Raw genomic sequence first — 22,688 nt, 5'->3', positions numbered from 1 at the left:
TATTGCTGTTTTGAAAAACAGCATTGTCATATTTTTCGCCATATTCTGGACTTTTCTTTTTCAATGTTTCGTTCGAATTGATTAACTCTTGCCTGTATCGTTCACCATTGATGGTTGCAACAGTACATAATATATTACGTTCTTATGGTATCACCAGGTACACAAAATAACCTTTTAATGCAGTGAATCATCATTCTGAAATCAACGAAGTCACTCTTTGTAAGAAGCATTTAATGGGGCACTCTGGTCAATAGCAATGGATATGTTTCTGCTGCTAATTTCTTGGTATTGAAATAATGTAATGTAACTTCCCACAAATGCTGTTTACTAGGTATAAAATTCGACATGTATTCTACGCCAAAAAGATATATATATATATTAAATATTAACCGAGATCATAGACTAACATTTAAAGATTTTCAAACCTTTCAAATACAGTTGCCAGTAAGAGTACTGTTAATGCCATCTTTTAAAAATGGGCAGAGTCATATTTATATACCCAATAATACAATCTTCGTTTGCTTGTAACAAAAAGAAGTTACAAGAAGGGGGTAAAAGATCCCCCCCTTTTTTTAACTAAAAAATTTACCTATGATACTTTCAAGTAGAAAAACTGGGACAACAGAATTTGCATAGTACTGAAGCTCTAAGACATCTGGTAAGTTTACCGACGGTTTATAGTAGACAGTTTTCCTGTTATTGTTGGAGTACCAATCCATTTTTATTGCATCTAAAGTTACAAGCTTCTTTCCTAATAATTTAGTGGATCTTCTAATCATCTCAGCAGAGTCACCAAAATAACTAATGGTCTTATTTCGTTTAACAATTTCTTCTCTAATCCAATCCATGCTATTTACTAAGTGGTCAAATGAAGCTCCCTGAAATTAAAAATGATCAATGAAACTGAGTTGCTGAATAAAAAGAAAAAAAGAAAAAAAGCCGACTTTAAAAAAATTGAATGAACATAATAAAACTTGCCTTTCTATGTTTTGTAAGAAATAAAAACGCCAACGCATTTGTAGACATCACAGAATAGGCACTAAACGCAGCTGAAAGATAAGAGATCATTAGAATTCCCTCAACGTTTCTAAAACTTATTTTCACATTTCTACTACACCTGTATTCTTTATAACAAGCAAAGAAAGTTATTTTACTCCACAGAAATCAAAAATCATGTAAGAAAATTTTATTTTAAATTTTGAAAATTTGTATAGGTATTTTTATACTTTTTTAAAAACGAATCCTAATTCTTACTTATAATGAAATTTAACAAAAAGGTACTAACAAGAAAAACATAGTATATATTATTACAGAAGTATAATAAGGATCTTATTATTCACATAACCAAATTATAGATTTTCACTTACCAGTATCAAGAAAAATTTGAAATTGAGCACACAGTGAAAAAGAGCAATTTGAAAAGGAATTATTACAAATCATTTAAGAAACTATTTTCATTTTTTATTCAATGGCCATGAAAGAAAGAATCTTATGGGATAAAAAAAATTTCAATAAAAGACAAAACTCTGCAGAAATGAATATATATATGTAATGATATTTTAATTCTAATTTCAATTTAATTAATTTCCAAGATTTTATCTTAATTTATCCCATAGTAACTTCATTCTAAAATATTCTCTTATTTCGTGATCCAATTCCACTTTCGGTATAGTTAATTCTTCCATAAAAAATGCGCCATCAGTACTATCAAATGAAAGTGATACTTTTGCCCTTATCAGAGGTCAAAATATGTATTTCATCAGCACGTGGCCGGAAATCCCATCTTATATATAAGACTAGTGATCCTTTGTTTCGGGCCTTTTTCCTTTTTTTCTTCTTTACTTCTGCTTTTGTGCTGCAATGTGCCTTCTTGTAAATAATCATGTTTGTCTCCCGGGAGAGAAGGGATAGAATAAAACGAAATTAAAAATTCAACGTCTTGTCTATGTCTTCAAACCTGCACTCTGCTTCAACCAAAATAATGTTAATATATATATTCAGAAGTATAAAAATTGCAGCAACAATTTTTGCTTCAACACAGATAAAAATTCTGTTAGGAATACATATAATCAAATTTGATAGTAAAATATAAAATTCTAGATAAAATACATTCAAACTTACTATACACTACATAGTCAGCACAATCTTTAATGAGTTGCCTATGATCTTCTGATACAACTTCTGTACCATACTCGGATCTGCGTCTGGATTTCATGTTATGGTTAAAAAAGCACTGATTTTGAGGAAGTAAGCATGGCTGCAATGTTCTAACTGGAGAATTATAAGAGTATTCTGCAGCAATTAAGAAATCCTAAAATAAGAAAAATCAATTATTAACTTTTTAAAAGACATAAAATAAGATATTTGAAATCAAGTATTCTTCCAGCATATTTTCAGTTGTTTTGATGAGCATATGTAAATGAATGGTAAGAAATTTACATATTCTATAAATAAGTTTCAAAATTTTAGCTTCTATTTAACTTCTGACTAATGATAATTAACAACAAGAGTCGTAACTTTACTTTCAAATCGTAAATTTTTGCATTACACATCAGAAACGTGATATATTCTTTTCAGGAAAATGTGTACTAGAAATATACAATATATCAGGCATCATTCATTGTAAAGGTTTAGTGAAATAACATATCCTACTCTTAACAAAATTCCATGTAGAAGGCAGTGCCGTAGCAAGAGTAAGTGCTAGTTGTGGCCTAATAAGCTTTTTCAACTTTCGATGTCATCCATGGCTTAACAAGTATAGATGTTGCTTGTGAAATGTTTTAATTTTTTGTCTTCTGATCAATATTGGCTTTAAAAAGTGGCCTAAATGAACTAAATTTTTTTTTGTCTCTTTGGCAGCCCCTAAGACTAGAGTCTCCTATATTCCATTGCTCCTCCTCCGATGATACACCACAAGCAGTATTCACTAAATATCAATAAAATGAGTTGAACATTATGCATATTTTGAATGCAGTAAATATACATTATTTCTTTCCCTAAAAGAAAACAACTACCAATCGTAGCCTATTTTTCGTTAAGAGCTAGAAAAACACAAGTCAAATTTGAATATTACTTTATGTTATTAACAATAAAGTTGTAAAGAATTCTGTTTAAGATGAAATATAGCTCAACTTACACGCACTAATATTTGTGTACTGATTATGTAAAAAAATCTGTCTATTCAAGACTTATTTCAAAGATGCAGTAAAATTCCTATCTCTTTATTACTTGAGGAAGGGAAAGAAAGTAATTTAAGTTATATTTTGTCAAAGAAATTGGTAGAAACTTACCTTTAGAGAAAACGGCTGACAAAAGTCGACTCTGACAGTTCCATAGTTTGAATGGAGAGTTCGCCAAATACCTTGTATTGCAGAAGAAAAACTTTCCATTTCTTTAGGTCTACCCTATATCCAATTAAAAATAACATTTTTTAAACATAATTTCCAAGAAAATTAAAAATAGAAAAAAAAATGCTGAATTAAAAATACAGTCTAATTCTATTTTCAATTCAATAGTTACCAAAGTATTGAAAACATAAGGAATCAGAATTTGCCCCCCCCCGAAAAACCCTCCTTTCTTAATAAACTTTTACAGGATGTAAAAGTAAATATATAATTTGAAAATCATATTCTGCATTACATTGCAATTCAAAATTATCTCAGCATATTTTTCTATCACAATAAAGTAAATTTTCAATAAAAAAAAGTACAATAACTATTTATTAATTCTATGAATAAAGTATAATTTCAGGAACCAAATACGAAAAAAAGTAAAGTTAACCAAAAGCAGCAGCAGTTTCTATAAAGTTTATATTATACATACATATACATATTGATAATCTGATAAAAGAAATATTAAAATTTGTCTCAAAGAATTATAAAATTACTTTTTACATAAGATATATAATTGATTATAATACATACCAACTGTTCAGAGACAAAATTTCCATCCAGTAGCTTTTCATAACTCATAGCGATAGGTACTATATATGCATCTCTTATGCCACCTGAAAAATAAATAACAAATTATTGCATAGAGATCTACATAAACAGGACAATATGAGAAGTATATTATAAATTATTTACATTCATTAAAAGCAGATAGAATCCTACAAAAAAGTAATTTAATCTGCAAAATTACACATTATTAAAGTAATTTTGTCTCCAAAATTTAAATTACATATGAATTTCCTTTGCACAGTTCAGTAAATAATAGTAATAAGAAGAATTGAATCATGCATGCATAACATTAACATATATATTTTGAATACATATAAATGTTTACACAACTGGAAATTCTATACAAAAAATTTTTTTTGTTCCATTTAATTTCATATAAAATATAATTACATAATTTAAGGATTTGTAAACAGCAAATTTCATGTATTCAAATAGTAAAATGGTTATTCTTTTTAAATGATTTGGAAGATTTGTATTATTTCCTTCAATTTTCCCTACCTCACTACAGATTTCTTAACTGTAAATTCAAGTACTTTACAAATTTTCATTGTTCTCAGTCATTATCAAGTAACATCAAAGAATAAATGAAATTTTTAAATATATAAATTTAAAAAATAGAGAAGTTTGCTCGGCTTCAATTGAGAATTTGAATACTAAATAGGAGGGCATTGAATTTCTCAAAATATATTTTTCATTTACACATTATCGTATGAAGCATGTAATTTATATATTTAAAGCAGCATTAATATAGGAAGCAAGAAATTTAATAAGTACAAATGATATATTTTACATAATCACCTGACATTAATGTGTCAACAACTATGGAGAGTAATCCTGCTTTAGGTAAAACGGCTTTGCCAGTACGAGATCTGCCACCTTCAATGAAAAATTCCAAACTGTGACCAGCTTTTAAACTTTCTTCCATATACTAAAATAAAACAAATAATGAAAATTTATGAATTGTATTCATAGTAAAAATATAAAATGAAGCAAATGCAGAAGTTTAAGAAATAATTAATAACTTGCCAAAAGCAACAACAAAATTCCAAGCTCATGTTTATTACTCAAATTAATTTAAAAGAAAGATCTGGCGTAATAGAAATATTTTGAACATTTAAATTCATACTGTACCAATAAATGCCTCTTTGAAATATGAAGCAAAATCAAAAAGTGAAAAGTCTGTTTTAATAAAGCAGTGCAGACTTTCATGTTTAAAAAATTCCATTATCAGACATGTTCAGAAGCAAGGAAAAGTTAGGATCAAAAGCTGTATTTATTATAATGGAACATTTTTGTTTGTAAAGCATACAATTCATTTCATACAATTTCTTAGAATTACATACTTGGATAATGACAAGACGATGATTGAATGCACAATGCATGATTTGCTGAGTTAAGAGGTAGATTATACCATCATAAAATTATTTTTTTCCAGATTTGAATTAAAATAACTTGTTTCGGAAGAACTATTTGCGTATTATTGCGAACTATTGCAAAACATTATTTATCAACTGCAACTACTTTTATATGAATTCTTGGCTATAAACTTAAATCAATTGCCATACTATCTACAATCCCTACCTTCAAAATTTCTACAAATTCAAGACCTATTCAGTATCATGATTTTACTACCCTTCTCATGCTAGCTATATTAAAGAGAAACACAGAACATCTCATACTTAGAAAACAGCTTTTTAAGAATTTCAATTGCAAAGTCATAATTGCTATAAAACATTTGAAAAGAAAAATTAAGAAAAAGAGCAAGAGAGGAGAAAAACCACACGTCACAGTTCAGAATATTGAATAACTTCACACATATTCTAAAAACGTTCCATTTTAATCCTCTTTCCCAATTAGATACAGTATTTTGTAAAATAAAAATAAAATACGTTATATAACAAAAATATATACAAATAAAACACAACAGACAGCATCAGCAGTAACTGTAGCACTGAATGCCAATATGATACAAGTAAATATAGTTAAAAAATAATGTAAAATTAAAAACAAGCAAATTTTCTGATAATGGCAAACGACTTTGAAGTTAATAAGAAAACATGCGAAAAAAAGTCAGAGGAAAAATTTATGGCAAAAGAACCTGAAGTAGTAAATAAAAAAAATTCAAACTTGAGGTACCTTATCCAAATATTTCAAAATTACATTCTAATCTAATGAATAAAAAAACAGCTTTAAATTATGCATTTAATATAAATATGTAATAAATTAACCATAAGCAGCACTTTAAACCCAGAGTTACAGAGGTTTCTTTCATCTCCAGGATCTTAATAACAGTATAACTGTCTTGAACTGTTGCCCTGGCAATACTTCAATTTTAACTCCAGTTCCATTTCCAACATGAGATTCTCCTTCCTGAGCTTTTAATAAGCCATATAAAGATCTTTTTGCTCTGATATTCTTGCAAAAAATAACATTTCTCTCCAAGGGGCAGGGCCTGGACTCGCTAATAATAATATTGTCACGAAGATGCAAAAAATAACAAGTCACAAAGTAACACTATATCAAGTTTATTACCTTTAAGCAACTCGTAACATGCAGGCGAAGAACTGATTCCACTGCTTGTGGAACTCAGAATTTATGCCTTTACAGAATAATCTAGAATTATAAAGAAGTTTATAGAAAGTCCTAGAAGCTTCTAGAACATTATCAAATGAACAACAAAAAATTTAAATTAAAGTCCAACCTTTAATGTAATGCCACTTGGCTGGGATTCGAACCCCCGACATTGTGCTTTGCAAGCTCGTACTTTACCTCTCAACTACGCTAACTATGTACAGATCTTCCTTTTGTGACATTACTCCCTTCTTAAAAGAACAGCGACTCGATGGGGAAAAAATATCAAACTGTGTTAAGAGCTTTCATTCTTGCACGAGTCATGGGTCCAGTATATAAGTTTTCTTTCTCACCGACAGCATCTTGTTTTTGTTCATCCTTATTTAGTGTTTGCTCGTCTGGATCATAATAGGGCTTCATGCACTATATCTTTTTGCTTTCTTTTTCGAGAGGAGGGATTGAACTTCATAAGTCACATCTGATAACCGGCGAAGCACTTGATATGGACCAAAAATACTTCCTGAAACATTTTTCGGACAAGGGTATAAATCCACACGAGTTTTCCAGGGGCATAGAATACCATTCGATGTGTAGAGTCATAACGTCAGCGATCTTTGTCTTGAGATTCCAGAGTCCGCAGTCTGGCCAATTGTCTTGATTCTTCGGCTCTAGAAATCATTCTTGAAATATAATTGTCATCTACTTCATCAGGACAGAATGGTAGCATTGTGCCTAGCGTTGTCTCTGCTTGCCGTCCATGCAATAAATAGAAAGGTGTGAAACCAGTGGTTTCTTGCTTCGCAGTATTATACGCAAACGTTACAAATGGTAAGATTTTATCCCAGTTTTAATGTTCTGTATCAACATACATTGATAACATATCAGCTAAAGTTTTATTAAAGCGTTCCGTCAATCCATTTGTCTGTGGGTGATATGCTGTCGTCTTGCAATGGTTGATGTTACATAGTTCGACAAGGGATGAAACTAGTTTCGACTGACCGTCCCACAATCAGTGATAATTTCTCAAGGAGCCCCATGTCTCAATAGAACTTCAAACAAACACTTAAATACTTCATTGGCTTCAGCTGTTAGGAACGACTTTGTCACTGCATAACGCCTCAGATAATCTGTACAGACGACGACCCATTTGTTTCCACTGGTAGATTTCGGAAATCGTCCAAGAAGATCGATTCCAATGCGATGAAAAGGTGCTATAACTGGTGGGATGGAAACTAAGCGTCCTGGAGGTCGCTGAGGAGTAGATTTTCTTCGTTGACACTCATGGCAATGTGCTACATATCGAACGATGTTACGGTACATCCTCGGCCAGTAAAATCTTTTTCGAATTCTGTCATACGTTTTTGCGAAACCAAGATGTCCAGCTATAAAAGCGTCATGGAAATGTCTCAAAATGTCCGTATGTAGGTGTTTGGGAATGACTGGTAACCATTTTTTCCCTGCCGAATCAAAATTCTTTTTGTATAAAATTCCATCAATTACTTTAAATTCTTTCTTGACAGTAGTTGGGGTGGTCTGAGAAAGGATTATTTTTGCAAGATCTGGATCTTTTTCTGTTCGATGGCTAAGTTCATATCAGTAGCGGCAGCAATAAATTCCTCTAATATAGAAGTTTCTTCTTCGACTGGATTTCTAGAAAGTGTGTCAGCGTCCTTATGTTTCCTGCCGGTTTTGTAAGTTATAGAAAAGTCATGTTCTTAAAGTCGAAGTGCCCACCTGGCGAGTCGTCCGGAAGGATCCTTGAGACTTATGAACCAGCAGAGTGAATGATGATCTGTAACAACAGTGAAGTGCCTCCCAAAAAGGTATGACCGAAATTTGTTGATTGGCCATACTACGGAAAGACATTCTCTTTCAGTGGTAGAGTAATTTTTTTTTTCTGCTTTTGTCAAGGTTCTGGGCGCATATGCTATGACTTTTTCCGACTTCATCTTGTATCTGAACCAAAACTGCTCCGACACCGTAGCCGCTATCTTCCGTATGAATTTCCGTAGGAGCATTTTCATCGTACCTTCCTAATACCGAAGAAGTAAGTAAGAAGAAGTATCAGAAGTCAGTGCTCTCTTCAGATCGTTAAACGCTTACATTTCTTGAGAACCTCACTTAAATTTCGCGCTACCTTTTAACAGAAGTTGCAATGGTTCAACGCGATAGCAGAATCCTTTAATAAATCTTCGGAAGTATGAGCAGAGACCCAGAAAGCTTCTTACATCATGCATGTTTTTCGGAACTGGGAAATTGCTTACGGCTCTCACTTTTTCGGGATCCAGTCGGACTACTTCTCTGGATACAAGATGACCTAGTACTCTAACTTCTCAAGCAAGACACTTCTTTTGATTGAGTATAAGACCTGCTTCTTGAATGCACTTCAAAACAGTCGTTAACCGAGTAAGGTGGTCTTCAAATGTCTCTGAAAAACACAATGATATCGTCGAGATAATAAAGGCATATGGTCCACTTTAGATGACATAGAAGATTATCCATCATTCTCTCAAATGTCACAGGCGCATTGCACAGTCCAAACGGCATGACTTTAAATTCATATAAACCTTCTGGAATAAAGAAAGCCATCTTTTCTCGATCTGCCAGTAACCAGAACATAAGTCCATGGAAGAAAAGAACTTTGCTCCTTTTAAAAAATCAAGTGCATCGTCAATTCGAGGTAGAGGATAAATATCTTCCTTAGTGATTTTGTTCAATCGACGATAATCTACGCAAAAACGCCATTTGCTGTCCCTTTTCTTCACAAGAACCACCAGAGCTGACCATGGACTTACAGATGGTTATATTATACCTTTCTCAAGCATTTTTCTCGAATTATTCGTGAATTATGCGCCTTTCGGTTGGTGATACTCGGTAAGCTCTTTGACTAATAGGGGCGTGATCATCAGTATTAATTCGATGTTTGACTTTCGTCTGTGTAGTTTCAGATTTGTCCTTTTCGGCAAACACTCCAGAAAACTGTTTAAGAAGTTTCACAAGTTTGTCTTTTTGTTTACCGCTTAAATCAGGTGCTACCATAAGCGAGTAGTCGATAAGAGGCTCCGATGTCTTTTTCAAGGGATTGAGACTATCTTGTTCATCCGTTATTGCGCATGAATTATTTTCATCTAGATACTCAGAATGACCGATGCGCATTCCTTTAGGAATAATCTGTTTCTCAAGATGCGTATTGGCGACCCAGATTTCTCCTCTAGTATTACGGTAAGAGACGATTCTGGTAAGTACGGCAATATTCTTTGCGAATAGTAAATTCCAATTGCCTTCTACAAGTATGTTGAAGTACTTACCAATATGTGCTCCCGAAACTGAAACTCTAGTTAAAGACCGTGGAGCCAGAGTGCAGTCTTTTATGGCATACAACTTCCAAGTGTCCGGCACTGAACGTTCTTGACAGACGTTTTCAAAACACAGCTTACTCCGACCCCAGTCTATGACTGCTTGAGAGGTTTCTAGAAAGTCCCATCTAAGTATAACGTCATTAATGCAATGCTGCAAAACTACAAATTCGAACGGCAATTTTAAGTTGTTTATGGCAATTCGTAGAATGCATTTTCCCATTGGACGTACAAAACTTATCCATTGGCGACTTTAAGAACGGAATTTTGTCATCAGGGAACATAACTTCCTTTAAATGTTGGCGAAACTTATTAGAAATAACAGAAAGATGCTCCAGAATCCACAAGAACACGTATCGGCTCGTTATCTATCATTACGTCGAGGTGGCTTTCAGACATTTTGGCGAAAGATGGAGGATTTTCATCCTAGGAAGAAACCATCATCCTTTCCATCCTCACCTCCCAGGAAGGTCACCTCGCCCAGTTTTCTTCGTTTCTACGATTAGGAGTTTGACTGAATCAGCGATAGGGAGATCGACCTCGAGATAGACTGGGTGAGGATTGACGACGGTAACCTTCGCTGCTTGGGTGAAATTCTGTGGGATTCTGTCGGCGGGCTCTATAGTCATTGAAGACAGCTCTTCTATCTCTGCAATAACGTACAACATGTCCTGGACGTCCACAATGGAAGCAAACTGCTCTGTTGTCAGTCGTTCGCCATAAGTCTGTTTTTCTAGGTTGCGTCGATGGAATGGACCGAGGACTCTGCGGTATAGCACTATAAGTTCGGCGTTGACTGGCGCGTTGGCGGTGTTCCGTTGGTCTTGCAAAAACAGGCGCCAAAACTTTTTCAACTTCCGCTTGTACTAACTCTCACAATGACTGTGGATGTACATCCGAAGATTCCTCTGTTGGTATTATCACCCGCTGGACTTCTTCCTGCACAATCCTGCGTATTAGAGATACCAGGTCGGATTCTTCGTCCATAGCGGCCATTGGTACCAACATGGGAAGTCTTTCGATTTTTCATCTTCCGACCCTCTTTTGCTTCATGCCCTCGATGTAGTCGCACCATTTTATAAAATCGGCTGTCGTGGCGATCTCTCTTGCCTGATAGATATCTTCAGCCACTCCTTTCATCAGGTGTGATATTTTTTCATTCTCTGGCATCAGGGGGTTTACCTCTTGGCAAAGTCCTAAGATGCTTTGGATGTAGGACTGCGTACTCTCACCCACGCCTTGAGCTCTATATTTCAATTGTTCTTATATTTCTGCTGATCAACGAAAAGTTGAGTCAGTCCAGTTTTAAATGCTTCCCCAGAATTTAAGATATCCTCATGGTTAACAAACCACTGCTTTGCTGGGCCGTCGAGGAAGAAGTAAACATTAGCTAAACACATCATGTCATCCCATTTGTTAAATTTAGCCACTCCACTCTATCGTATTCTTTGAGCCATTTGCTAGGATCTTCTTCAGATTCTTCCCGAAATATTGATGGGCTAATATTTATCATGTGCATCATATTGGTATACGGGCGTAAATACTGTTAGTTGCGTAATTTCGGGCATTTTTGAACGTTTTCTTGATTTTGGAAAATAAGGTCCAAATTCAGGAGGTAATCCTCTTAAATGACGGCTTGAACGAGTACTATCACCAGATTCCACGGATAAATGATTTTTACCCGGCGCCTCCACCAAACTTGTCACGAAGATGCAAAGAATAACAGCCACAAAGTAACACTATATCAAGTTTATTATCTTTAAGCAACTCGTAACATGCAGGCGAAGAACTGATTCCACTGCTCGTTGAACTCAAAATTTATACTTTTACAGAATAACCGAGAATTATAAAGAAGTTTATGGAAAGTTCTAGGTTCTAGAACATTAACAAATGAATAACAAGAAATTTAAATGAAAGTCCAACCTTTAATGTAATGCCGCTTGGCTGGGATTCGAACCCCCGACCTTGTGCTTTGCAAGCTCGTACTTTACCCCTCCTTTTGCGACAATATCTGACAACTACATTTAAGATTCATTTTTAATTCTCAAAGCTTAAAAGAACCCAAGTTATAACAGCTCACCACGATTGCATTTTTTTCAGAACTCTAAAGCACAACACCATTAACTTTTTTTTTTTACACACATATAAAAGAACTCCCACAAAGTAGTCAAATAAGTGAAAAATTATTAATAAGAAACCTATAATAAAACTGAATATATAGCAGCATGCACCTTTAAATCAACATCAATCTAATATATCGTTGGAAAGATAAGGATCTTACCAGTATGCCAAAAATAATTATAACACCATGTGTAACTATGTATTTCAGATTATTATACATGTGAGAGTTGAATTCAATAATCTGAATATAAAAATTTGACTTAAGAACCCAGTAATTAAAAAAATTCTTTCGAGAACTATACAAGGGTCATTTTGTATGAATAATTTCAGTTATTTACTAGTGTCACTGTCAAGGAAATCCGTATCATTTAATAGCAGAAATAATGGCTCACAAAATATCACATTATTTAAAATACGAATTTTAAATTTATGAATTCAATTAGCAGTAGCTATGCATAATAAAGGATCAGGCAATTATTTTTATTCACACCTCATGTCTTATCCCTTAAAAAAGAAAGGCATCTATTTGTGTAAAAGATTTCTTAACAATTTGCAATGTAAAATCATCACTCCGAAGCATTTACATGCTTACATTTAAAAACACAATTTAACAGCTACAATAAAAACTCACTGTATGAAGGACAGCTCTGTATACATAATCTCTCTGTCCATTTTGAGGATCCAGTTTTCGCTTTATAAAAAAGGCTCCTAATCCCCTAAGTAGAGCACTGACCAGAAAGAAATTTAAAATTAAATTCATTAAATAATGTTAAATCCAATGTAAACACACATAGAAAATTAACAAGAACTATATATGATTATAATACATCTTTTTCTTTGCGATCATCAGTAAAAACAATCTTTTTCATAATCATATTTTAACAGTAAAAAGCATTTTTGCGATACACAAAAGGTTCATAGAAAATCTAATTATTATTTTAGAAATTAAATTCCTTAAATATGGCTTGAAAAGCTGAGTAGGGTAGATAATCAACAAGTTATCAAGACTATAGACAGAAGTTGTTTTGGGAATAACATCTACATATATTTAAGAAAGGTCTTTAAATTCTAATCATACAGTTTTTAAACATCTATTTTAGCCAAATTAAAAAATAGTAAGAACTAAATAATCGCATTTTTAAAAACAATACTTTTAAAAAAATATTTTACTAAATTTTGAAAAACATATTTTTTAATCTGAATTTTAGTCAGTGATATGTCTTCTTTAAACTGTAAATGCTTTTCTATATGGGCAACAAGCTTGTCAGAAAAATGAATAGGAAAGGAAAAAACAAATAAATAAATAATAATCCGTGAAGCAACTCCTATTGCAGCTTATTTACTGATTTTAAAGGAATACTTAAAGTTACAACTCTTCATTCAAGTGCTCTAAACATGATACACAAGTAACTATTTGGCAAACAATTCCATTCATTTAAGGCGTTGATCAAGAAAATAATTGGCAATAATGCCTCGTCAATATAGTCCAGCATTATCATTTAGTTACTTAAAGTATAGGTCCTACACTTTGACTAGGGATTTCATTAGAATGTCCTTGAATATAATAGCAGTCAATTAACCAAATAAAAATACACGAGTAAAATGCAGATCTTGCCTTACACATTACAGAAATTGGAAATGAAACTAAACTGATGGACATTAATCATTTTTTTTTCATTTTAGTTTAGACATTTTGCAATCAGAAATTGTACATTATAAAATTTAGAGAAACTAACTAATAAAAAAGAATTTACAGATTTTTCAAGATGAAGAAACGCTTCATAAATACCATTTTCAATAAAAATTAACAGAACTTAACGAAAGCAGAACTTAAAAACATCCCAAATGAACAAAATATGACTTGCTAATTAGAACATTAAAAGTGTAAATGCATTGTAATATTTTAAGAGTTTCTCTTCAAAGATTGTTATCATTGCTTATTTGAAATGAAGTTCATCATTTTCTAGTGAGTGTAGTTTTATAGTTAAATTCCAGTAAACTAAAGCGTCTTCTAAGAGCATGGAATAACTTAATTGTCTCTATTAGATGTGCCACAGAATCTGAAAGTTTGAATGATTAAAAATGTAAATATTCAGAAAATTCAATATCTATTAAATATGAAATGAATTAACAGCAATCTTACCCAAAAAATGGAATCATTAAATTATTTCCAGCAGCAACTAGAGGAGCTCTGAGGTCATTCATGAATAAAATAAAAGTAACTAGAATATAATCAAGATGGCTTCGATGCAACGGTAGATATATCATTGGAACATTTTCCTGAAAAGGAAAAGTTCTATATTAGAATATAAAACATAGATGTCAGTAATTTATTCAGTGATTTTGCAAACAGATCATTTAGTAAATAAAAAGTAAGAAAATTAGAGATTTGAAACCTCCGAGTAATTATAAAATATAAACTACAAGAGAATTTCTTATATTTTAAAAAAATACAATGTTCATCAAACAGCTTGGTAATTTTCACTCTTCTGCAATGAATAATGAAATATAAGAGCTCATAGAGAAAAACTAAAGCATACTTAATAATTCAGATACTCATTCAGTACCTGAAAAATTCAGTTACTAATATATATGATAAAATTAGTTGGAAAAAAGTGAAGTTTGATTAATGTGAGTAAAATTCATACCTCTGCAACTTTCTTCAGAGTTTCTATTTGATCTTTGCGCACTTCAATACCATCCAACATTTTCCCAAGAAGCTTATACATAACCCAAGCAGCAATTCTGAAAAAACAACACAAAAAGTCAGAAAAAAATAAAATAAAAGGTCAGGCCATTAAAAAATATTTATATTTTATAAATATATAACACATCTGATGATAAGAAAATACAACACAAAATGAATTATCTAATTCAACAGACTTTTGATAGCATAATTAAAAATAAAGCCAGATTGAAAGTTACAAAAGACCACATTGAATCAAATATTACCTGAAAACAAAATGAATAAATTCACCACAACATTAAAAAGAAAAGTTTTACAATATGAATATTCATAAAATAATAATAGTATATAATTAACAAAGTTAAGAATTTATGAAAATCCACTTCTTGGAAGATTTCTACAAAAGCATGTCATCAATAAATATTTAGATCTACGATAGTAAATTATTGTTACATTGTTAATCTATGATAATAAATTATTTTAAATAGTAAATTAATGTTAAGCTGAGATATATATATTAGAAATAATCATATTATGCATTATTTTCCATTTATGAGATACAGCGTATAATGACAATAAGATAATATGTCCATTCTTTCAAACCTTAAAGCACTCATTTTTAAAATATAAGGTATAATTTTTGGAATAAAGAAAAAATATTGGATATAACAGGATATATATGATTCTGAAATTCAAATTTTACTGATACAGTAACATACTTCAATAAGAAAGATGAAATGCAAGATCTCATTTGATGAAGAACATGAACGGCTCTTTGCTTATGAGTTACTTGAGCTGCTATGATACCAGATTCTTTGATATCTTGTCCTAAAATAACATTGAAAATATATTTAATTTCAGATTTAAAATACCACTATTTTTGCCATACTTTAGAAAGTAATAAAACAAAAGAATGTACAGCATATAAAATTATTAAAACTATTAAATAATAAAGAAAAGTAAATTGAATGTTTTCATTTCAAATAACAATGCAATACACATTAAAAACTGCATAAATGTTCACTTTACAGATATATACCATGCAAAGATTGAAGAAAGAAGGCACTATAGTTTTAAGATACATCAAACAGAAAATTATTGATAAAAAAGTTTTATATTAAGTAGAAACCATAAAGTGATAAAGCAATTTATACCTTTTAAATCTTCCATTACAGATGTTTTAATAGCAGTTTTCACCCTAAGAAAACAAAGTACATAAATAATAAATTATGACTTCTTGAAATTTTTAGTGGATTTGAAAGAAAATAAAATCATTTCAAAATATCAACATTTTAACAAAATAATACCATTAAATAGTAAAATGATCATATTTCTTAAGAAATATGGTAGAGGGAAAAGTAACAGCAAATTTAATACAACAAACTTTTTGTCTTTATGTTCTTTCCCAGATACAGAATTAATTTCAGAATGAAAATGATTCATATAACGGAAATTAAAATCAAATTTTATATAAAAAGAAAATAATTTTTGTTGAAGCAAAGGATAAACCCTAAGGCAAAATGGGATTGCTTAGCCCCAGTGTTGCTTCAAACAGGACATTAATATAACCAAACCAATTCATACACATGCATAACTTTGTCTTTGCTTGTGTTTCAGAAATAAGATACTATTTTTAACATTTTTCACAATATTTTGCATGTTTATAAACATGACATGAATATTTTGTAAAAGAGGTACTTTAAGGTTGATTATTACAAGTAAAAGAGAATTTAAGATCTTGTATGTATACCAATACATTTCATAAAAATCATGAATATTAATTTATGCCACCAGGAATAAAAGTTATAATTAATAAACATAACACTGAAATAAAAGCAAATATATATTATCAAATACTTCTCCATGTTTGTATAAACAAAAATTCAAAGACATGGACTTTTAAAAGAGATGAATTAAAAGTTATTTTTGATTCTTCTAAATGAAACAGTACCTGTCTGCAGATAAAACCTTTTCTGAGACATCTGGATATGAAACTTTGGCATCTTTACGCAGGATGAAAGATATTTGATGAAATAACCGATCAAAAATAGAAGCATTACTGAAAAAGAAATAATAATTAGAAAGAAAAGTTCTTTACCACTTATAAATATTATCATTTATTTAACAAATAGTATTTAAAATTAAATCCATTATATGCTAAATCAAAATTCTGTTTTGATTTCACACAAGGCTATTTTGGAATAGATCTTGTAATTAACAGCTATAATCAGAAGGGGGGAAAAAATCTACACTTGGTATTCCAATCTCTCAACTTCCATTACAACCTTTGGAGGTCTGGTCCACAAAGGAAGTTTTAATATGCACATGAAGTCGTATATACGATAGATCGTTGATGAAAAGGGTAGCAAATACAAACTCATCGGATTTCTAAGCTCAGACCCTATAACCATGCTACGGCAACAGTGTAATATCAAATATTATAGATGTATTATAGATGTCATAATCTGAACAAAATCATCACAGACGCACATGCGATACTCCTTATAATTTTTCTGATAAATATCTCTCTAATATAATAGATTGATTTTACAACAGGCAAAGGTAGAGGAATCTCATTTAATTACTTAGTTTCTTCTATTCATCCACAATAAAAAATATATCACATTTGAAATCATAAGTTATGTAAAATAAGATGCAAAGTTAAAAGAAAATTCAAAAAGTTTCAATAAAATTATAAAAACATGCAGATAATTAAAACAATGTATGTAAAGCAGCTAAGTTGCAATAATAAAAGTAAAGCTGTTTTTACAATATAAGTCACCTGAGATTTTAAAAACTTTTTGTACAAATCAATTTCATTAATTTCAAAGTACACATTACTTACTGATTTTCGGTAGGTACTTTTAACATGTTGAGTATGTTGTCATCAGAGATTCGACAAGAACTTCCAACCTATTGAAAACAAATAATGAGGCACAAAATGTAAAAACAATAAATTTTTAAATAAGCATTAAATAAGTATAATCAAACCAGTTTTTGTTCACTGTAAGAATATTGTAAGTTTTCACTAGCTTTTATGCTAAAACTCTTAAAATGGGCATTAAGTACAAAAGAAAAAATTCATATACTTGTTTTTAAAGCAAATTTAATTGCAAATAAATGAACTGTGTATAATTATTGGCCTTTCCTTGGATCTATATGTATTTCTTCAACATTTCTATAAAACATTTCAGTACATTTTCTGAACCTGAACTTATAATTTTTATTAACTACTGTAATCAAGTGAATTTTTCTTTAAAGACTACAACAAAAACATTCTTGCTGAAGAAGTTTGGCAAATAAAGTAGAGCTAATTACTATTCTAGAAGGAAGTGCAATGAAATGTTCATTTATTTATTTAAGTAACTTAAAAATCATCAAGCAAATGTTCCATTATATGTTTGTAGATATTATATTGTAGACAATGTAGATATTACATCTTCTAGTTTGTATCTTAAATATGCAAAGCAGATTTTGAAAGAACAAAACATTTTCTGTCTTTTCATTCTCTCCGAGATTTATAAAATATCTCCTCAATGTAGACAAGATTTAATTTTTATTTTTTTTCACAAATTTTTCTTTTAAGTTTTAGAAATTCTCTTTAATTCAAAGATAATTTCATCTAACTAGGAAAAAAAACTTACTTTGGAATAAATTATTTGAATGAATTCATTGGCATACCAATTATTTAAGTTATATTAAAATGCCGTGACACATCAAAAATAGAGAAATTCAATATTTTGAAAATTTTTAGAAAGTTGCAATACTTTTTTAATGTTTTAATAAGATTTTATAATTATTTTTTAATATAAATTCAATACAATAAAAATACATTTTGAAAATAACTGTAGGTTTTATAACTTCAACCTCATTAATTAGAATACTACTCTGAAAAACATTTTCAAATAATTCTTTTAAAATTGGTTTCCACTTCAGAAATTAGTACAATCTAAAAGAGGAGAAATAAACAAGAAAAAGGACAAAGGTACAAAAATGCTATAAGAGCATTTCTATAATAATGCCAGATTAAGATTCCTCAAGGTTCAAAATAAGGATTTTTTTAAAAACTAAAATAATAAGCATTCCAAGAAATTTGAAACCATAAAAAACTTGAGGTAAATAGCATAACATATTATAATATTTTATTTCACAGTTTGAAATAAAATATTATAATTTACACAAAGCAATATATTATAGTAACCTGGATTTAATGACTAATATACACTTTGAAAGTGCACATGTATCATTCAAATAATTTTCACTTAAAAGTTGAAATCACAATTAGTGAACAATACTTTTGTAAATAAATTCAAACTCAACAGTAATCAAAGGATTCTATTAGGATATTTCGTTTCCTAAACACATATATATTTATTTAGAGAGAGAAAAAAACATTTGATAATTACCGAAGTCAAGGTAATTATCTATAAATCGTATATTCTAATAATTGAAGCATGACTTCAAAATATTTATATTCATAAATTTTTAATAAATTAAAAATTATAAGTTATAGATATAATTCAACTTTATTATTAGTTGAATATGCTCCAACATTTAAAGTATACATAACAAGTTCCAAAAACAAGAGATACACACTACTTTCATACGGTCATCGCAAGTAAAATATGCAAGTAAAAAACAACCTGAAAACATTTTCGATTAAATTTTTATATTGAATTTATGAAAAAAAACATAGACATGTAGAGAAATGATCAAATATAATTAAATTATGAAGTAGAACATAAATCAAATTCGAAGATTTAAATTGAAAATATTTGTTAATTGCAAAAATATATATAGATATTTAATATAAACAAATATAAAGCTTTATGAGAGTATAGTAAAATTTAGACATACCAAAACAATGAACAACATTGCTCCTACCTGTAAACAATTCGTGGCATATCATTGACACAACGTTTTAGCACACGAATCCTGCCATTCGCGCACCGGAACATTTCGCTGTGCAAGTAGGAACGTATAGCTCAAGAAATATACGAATGACTTGATTGGGCAATGAAATCACGTGATATTCATTGGCAAACCTCATATTTTCCCGCCAAAATATACTAAATAACGTATCGTAGAAAAATATTTATTGTATGAAAACTGCCGATAATTTTATCAGTATGAACTATCGGGCAGAAGATTGTACTCTGGTTATTCCACAGAACACCTGTAGAATGTGGGGAAAAAAAAAGAAAAGAACCCATCACCGCATAGTTTAACAATTTTTTAAAAAAATTAACTGGATGGATGTAATGTAATTCGAATATCAACACTTTGTATTAGCTTGTGTTTCATGATGTTTAATTCTTTTGCTAGTTTTATTCTGCGTATTACTAATATTTCACATTTTTTTGATCAATCATTTTTCCTATAGGTTTGCTAGAAGTTTATAAAGGGAAACATTTTTGCTTTGTGAGTAAAGAAAATTTCATTCATGTTCAAGATGAGAATTTCGCAATAAATAAAAGTCTAAAAATACTAAAATTATTTCAAGTAGGGCCACCAGTTTTGAAACTAATTGGTCTTTTGAGCATTTTATCTCAATTTGTAACTATTATTTATTCTTCATTCATTATGATTTCGGAAGGAAATAGCCCGCCTTGTTCGAGAAATATTTTTTGGTCACTGTCTTGATTATGTTAATTTTATTTACATTTTGCAGCTTCTCGTTGAATTCGTTGAATTTGCTCTCCGAATTCATGCCGACAAAATTAAATATTAAGCATAAGCTTACGTTTGGAAATACAGTTTGCTGCTTCTCGAAAGGTTGGACTTAACTATTGGTATTTCCAGATTACTACATTGCATAATTAGAAAATTGCAATTTAATTATCAGCAAGAATATATGGTTTGTTACTTTTCCGTACTTTACTGGTTTGTGCTGTTTACTTTCAACCATTTTACCAAGATCGCCAATATGGCGCACGACTATATTTAAAGGTATTCTTTTGTGCCAATGTTTAACCAATCGGAACGCCGATGAATTTCTATCAAACTGCTCCCAGTACCACCGGCGTTTTCGTAGACGTAATGAGAATTCCCTAGCACAGGAACATGAATAAAAAGAGCAAAAGCAAAACCTGAAGGTAATATTAATTAGTTGAATAAAGATATAAACCAGACTTGTGAAATGTTTTGTGCCCCCTCCCTTTTCTTTCTTTTCTTTTCTTTCTTTCTTTTTTCTTTTCTTTTCTTTCTTTTTTGTTCAGTGCATTATTCCCTTTCTTAAATCAGTATAAAATGCAAGCTTGATGTCAAATTTCATACTTTTTTTTACAGAGGAAATGTGTTTTTTTCCCCTTCAGTATAATATCTCTGAAACTTTCTACCGGATATAGTTTTCAAATATCATTTAAAATGATCATTGTAGATGACTTAATTAAATTAGTTACGCTGCATTATTTCTCGTTCATTATATCACAATGAAGTTGTTTGAGGGATTTGTGCAGTGTGTGCGAGGGTAATATTAATATATCTCCATAATAAAATGTTGGAGCTTATCACTGTTCTAATTCTGAGAATGAATGTGAAGGTAAATGACTTTTTGAACAAGAATAATTTTTCTTTAAACAGAGTTATGTTGATTTCTAAAGTTTTAAGAAGTTCAGAACGGAAATTTTGTTATTCTACTGTTCAGGAAAGAAGAGCTCTGTAACTGAATCGCTCTGTACGTAACTTTTTTCGCATTAATATGCAGAAATGCGGAAATTGTAAAATGATCAGTGGCGACATATAAGAGTAAATTTTCTACTTCTTCAGAACTTATCGAAAAAATATATATACATTAATCAAAGGGAAAAAATCAATTTGAGAGATCTAATGTTGGAGAAAAATTCATTTTTCAATGAATGTTGTTATTCTTTCATACAGTAGGGCATCTATGAGTTAATATTTTTTTTATCTGAAGTAGAAATATCAAGCCGTGCATCTAATTATTTCATCAATATTACTCAATGGTTAGAATATAGGATCAATTATTTAAAAATAGCTTACAATTCTTATTCCATGTCTTTTACTGAAATAACAGCGACATAGCATAATAGATTTTCCAAGTAATAGCCCAAGAGAAAATCTGATAAAAAGATCTACGAGGGATTTTGAAGGGGGGGGATACTTTATATTATTTAAATATATTTGTATTCAGTAAAGTTAAAGGTTATTGAGAAAATGTATGGTATAAAGAAATAACTCCTTCGGGACGGATGCGTCCAAAAAGAAGTACACACACAGTACGGGACCAAGCAAACCCCGACTTTCTGTACAGGCTGAAGCATTTTTTCCTGTTAAGCCTAATGCGCATTATATTTCGTAAAAATATTCATAATAATTCACCAAAAGTATTCTTTTGTATAGAAATGAAACAATTTTTAAATATATGAAATAGATATCATATTTTCAATCATGATTAAAAATCAATTAAAAATACTTGATATTTAATACTAAAAAAATAAAAAAATATATAGTGCATTTTATTATTTTATTTATTATTTACATGAACAGTACTGTACTTAAAGCAACACCAGATTATTGGTGCAAAATATAAAAACGTAAGAAAAAATACATGTTTACAATTAATAATTTAAAATACTTCATAAAAATTGTAATAATTAATGTTTCAAAGCCGTTTGAAAAATTTCAAAACGCCAATCAGTTATTATACAATTTATATTCATAGGCAGTGCCTCGTTTTTTATCTTACCTTAAGTACAGTGTGCATCTTCTAAGTTTTTAATAGTCTGTTTCACCTTAAATAATTAAATATTTTGTAACTGCCTTCTGAAAAATCCCTAAATCGATAATTTATGAATTTACATCTCCCTCCCCCGAAAAGGTAAGCGATCTTGTCATAACTGCACAAATGAAACCGAGAGGAATAAAACACTTGCTAAAATAACATGATATCCCAAATGAGCGTATAAATTATAACAGTCACTTCAAAATAAGCACGTGTTTCTGTTTATATTTGCAAAAATTTAACGATCCAGA

General features: G+C 30.5%; 1 protein-coding gene across 8 annotated transcripts in view; it reads right to left on the bottom strand.

Annotated features, from left to right (window-relative positions):
• Window positions 1-22,688, bottom strand: part of LOC129958292 (glycerol-3-phosphate acyltransferase 1, mitochondrial-like) — a 121,593-nt gene that overhangs the window by 11,335 nt on the left and 87,570 nt on the right. For 6 of the 8 annotated variants that reach the window (XM_056070664.1, XM_056070665.1, XM_056070662.1 and 3 more), the window contains 13 exons: window positions 17,539-17,606; window positions 16,645-16,752; window positions 15,848-15,891; window positions 15,413-15,521; window positions 14,656-14,752; window positions 14,151-14,287; window positions 12,639-12,735; window positions 4,758-4,887; window positions 3,924-4,006; window positions 3,291-3,404; window positions 2,122-2,311; window positions 975-1,049; window positions 590-874 (listed from right to left, as the gene is read on the bottom strand). In XM_056070664.1, the coding sequence (XP_055926639.1) occupies window positions 590-874; window positions 975-1,049; window positions 2,122-2,311; window positions 3,291-3,404; window positions 3,924-4,006; window positions 4,758-4,887; window positions 12,639-12,735; window positions 14,151-14,287; window positions 14,656-14,752; window positions 15,413-15,521; window positions 15,848-15,891; window positions 16,645-16,752; window positions 17,539-17,606 (1,537 nt within the window). Of the gene's footprint in view, window positions 1-589; window positions 875-974; window positions 1,050-2,121; window positions 2,312-3,290; window positions 3,405-3,923; window positions 4,007-4,757; window positions 4,888-12,638; window positions 12,736-14,150; window positions 14,288-14,655; window positions 14,753-15,412; window positions 15,522-15,847; window positions 15,892-16,644; window positions 16,753-17,538; window positions 17,607-19,550; window positions 19,673-22,688 lie in introns of those variants that run through there. The other 2 variants (XM_056070669.1, XM_056070667.1) reach the window with 2 other exon arrangements.

The sequence above is a fragment of the Argiope bruennichi genome, chromosome X1, assembly GCF_947563725.1.
Source record: "Argiope bruennichi chromosome X1, qqArgBrue1.1, whole genome shotgun sequence".
NCBI classification, from domain to species: domain Eukaryota; kingdom Metazoa; phylum Arthropoda; class Arachnida; order Araneae; family Araneidae; genus Argiope; species Argiope bruennichi.
This window is presented reverse-complemented; position numbering and strand designations above follow the sequence as displayed.